Raw genomic sequence first — 1,435 nt, 5'->3', positions numbered from 1 at the left:
GGCGGTGAAGACCAACCACGAGGATAATGCGAAACGTGCGTCGCTCCGATGGGAGTATCGAGTCGAAGGTTAGGACGAGTGATGATCCAACTTGGCGCGGAGACACGCGGGGGGCTCGCCATGATTATGAAGATCCAGGCAGTGTCTACCACATATAGATCCTACGTCCGGCACGTTGGATGCCCGAGTTAAGGAACTTTATCCATCAGAATCACCCAGCTCTACCACAGTCTCTTTGCAAACCCCTTAGTTACATCATGCAGACCTATCCTTCTGAAGATATTCAACCAGTCCCAGCAGCAAGGACAACAAACAGAGGACATCTCCAATTTGCCGAAGATAAGGGCGGACTCTGGTCCTCAGGCAATAGCACTAATGTTTCCCTCTCTGTCGGTCAGGCCGTAGAAGGAGGCCTTTATGCAACTATGACTCGGCACTTCAAAGCCGAGATCGATACCAGATACGCAGACATTGTTCTGATAGTTTGCGGGTTTGTCAGCGGGCTAGTTGACGGACTGTCCTTTAACGCATGGGGTAGCTTCTCAAGCATGCAGACAGGTACGCCATAGCAGTTGACTTGACTCGCTGAGAACGGCTTCTAATAGAGATTAGGGAATACCCTCTTCATCGCCCTCGGTGCTTCCGGCCAGCCTAGATATCCAGCTTACCTCTGGGCCAAATCTCTCATAGCCCTATGCACTTTCATTTCCAGCAACGTCATCTTCATCCAGGTAGCCAGAAGACTGAGCCCTCGCCGTCGTTCAACCATGATCCTCTCGTTCGCCACCCAGACCATCTGCCTCCTCGCTGCTGCCATCCTGGTTGAGGCCAAAGTGGTCTCCCCGAAGCCAGAAGACCCCCGGGCTCCGATTCAATGGATGCAGATTCTGCCTATTACCCTACTGGCCTTTCAAGCAGGTGGACAGATCTGTGCGTCAAGGATTCTCGCATATGATGAGATTCCTACAGTAGTCCTTACCACCTTGTTGTGTGATCTACTGGTCGACCCGGATCTGCTGGCAAAGAGGAATGCAAAGAGAAACAGAAGGATTGGGGCCTTCCTGGCGCTGTTCTTGGGAGCGATGACGGCAGGTGGATTGTCCAAGGTTGCTACCATGGCAAGTAGTCTGTGGTTTGCCTTTGGTTTGAAGTTCACAATCACCCTTAGTTGGGTCGTTTGGAGAGCCGAAGGAGGGAGCAAAGCTGGAGATATCGTTTAACTTGGAGGATCAACCCTTCTTGCACGCTTATGATTGTTTGCTGTTGACTTTTTTTCTGCCTCTAACACCGAGCCAACTGTTCAAGGATACTAAATTGTGACCATGTTCTTTCAATACCAATGCCACATATTATATCTCCATCCACATCACCACGTAGCCAATTTCATCTAGATACCCTTCCACCCCCCACCCCATGACATAACATGAACCAACCC

The 1,435-nt window shown here is 50.7% G+C and overlaps 1 protein-coding gene across 1 annotated transcript; it reads left to right on the top strand.

Annotated features, from left to right (window-relative positions):
• Positions 1-257: 257 nt before the first annotated feature.
• On the top strand, positions 258-1,220 carry AtWU_04798 (YoaK family protein; the record flags this gene model as incomplete). Its single annotated transcript, XM_035499909.1, has 2 exons — positions 258-558; positions 613-1,220. The coding sequence occupies 2 exons, from the start codon at positions 258-260 to the stop codon at positions 1,218-1,220; spliced, it is 909 nt and encodes a 302-aa protein (XP_035355802.1).
• Positions 1,221-1,435: the final 215 nt, after the last annotated feature.

The sequence above is a fragment of the Aspergillus tubingensis genome (assembly GCF_013340325.1).
Source record: "Aspergillus tubingensis WU-2223L DNA, scaffold_6, whole genome shotgun sequence".
NCBI classification, from domain to species: Eukaryota; Fungi; Ascomycota; class Eurotiomycetes; order Eurotiales; family Aspergillaceae; genus Aspergillus; species Aspergillus tubingensis.
This window is presented reverse-complemented; position numbering and strand designations above follow the sequence as displayed.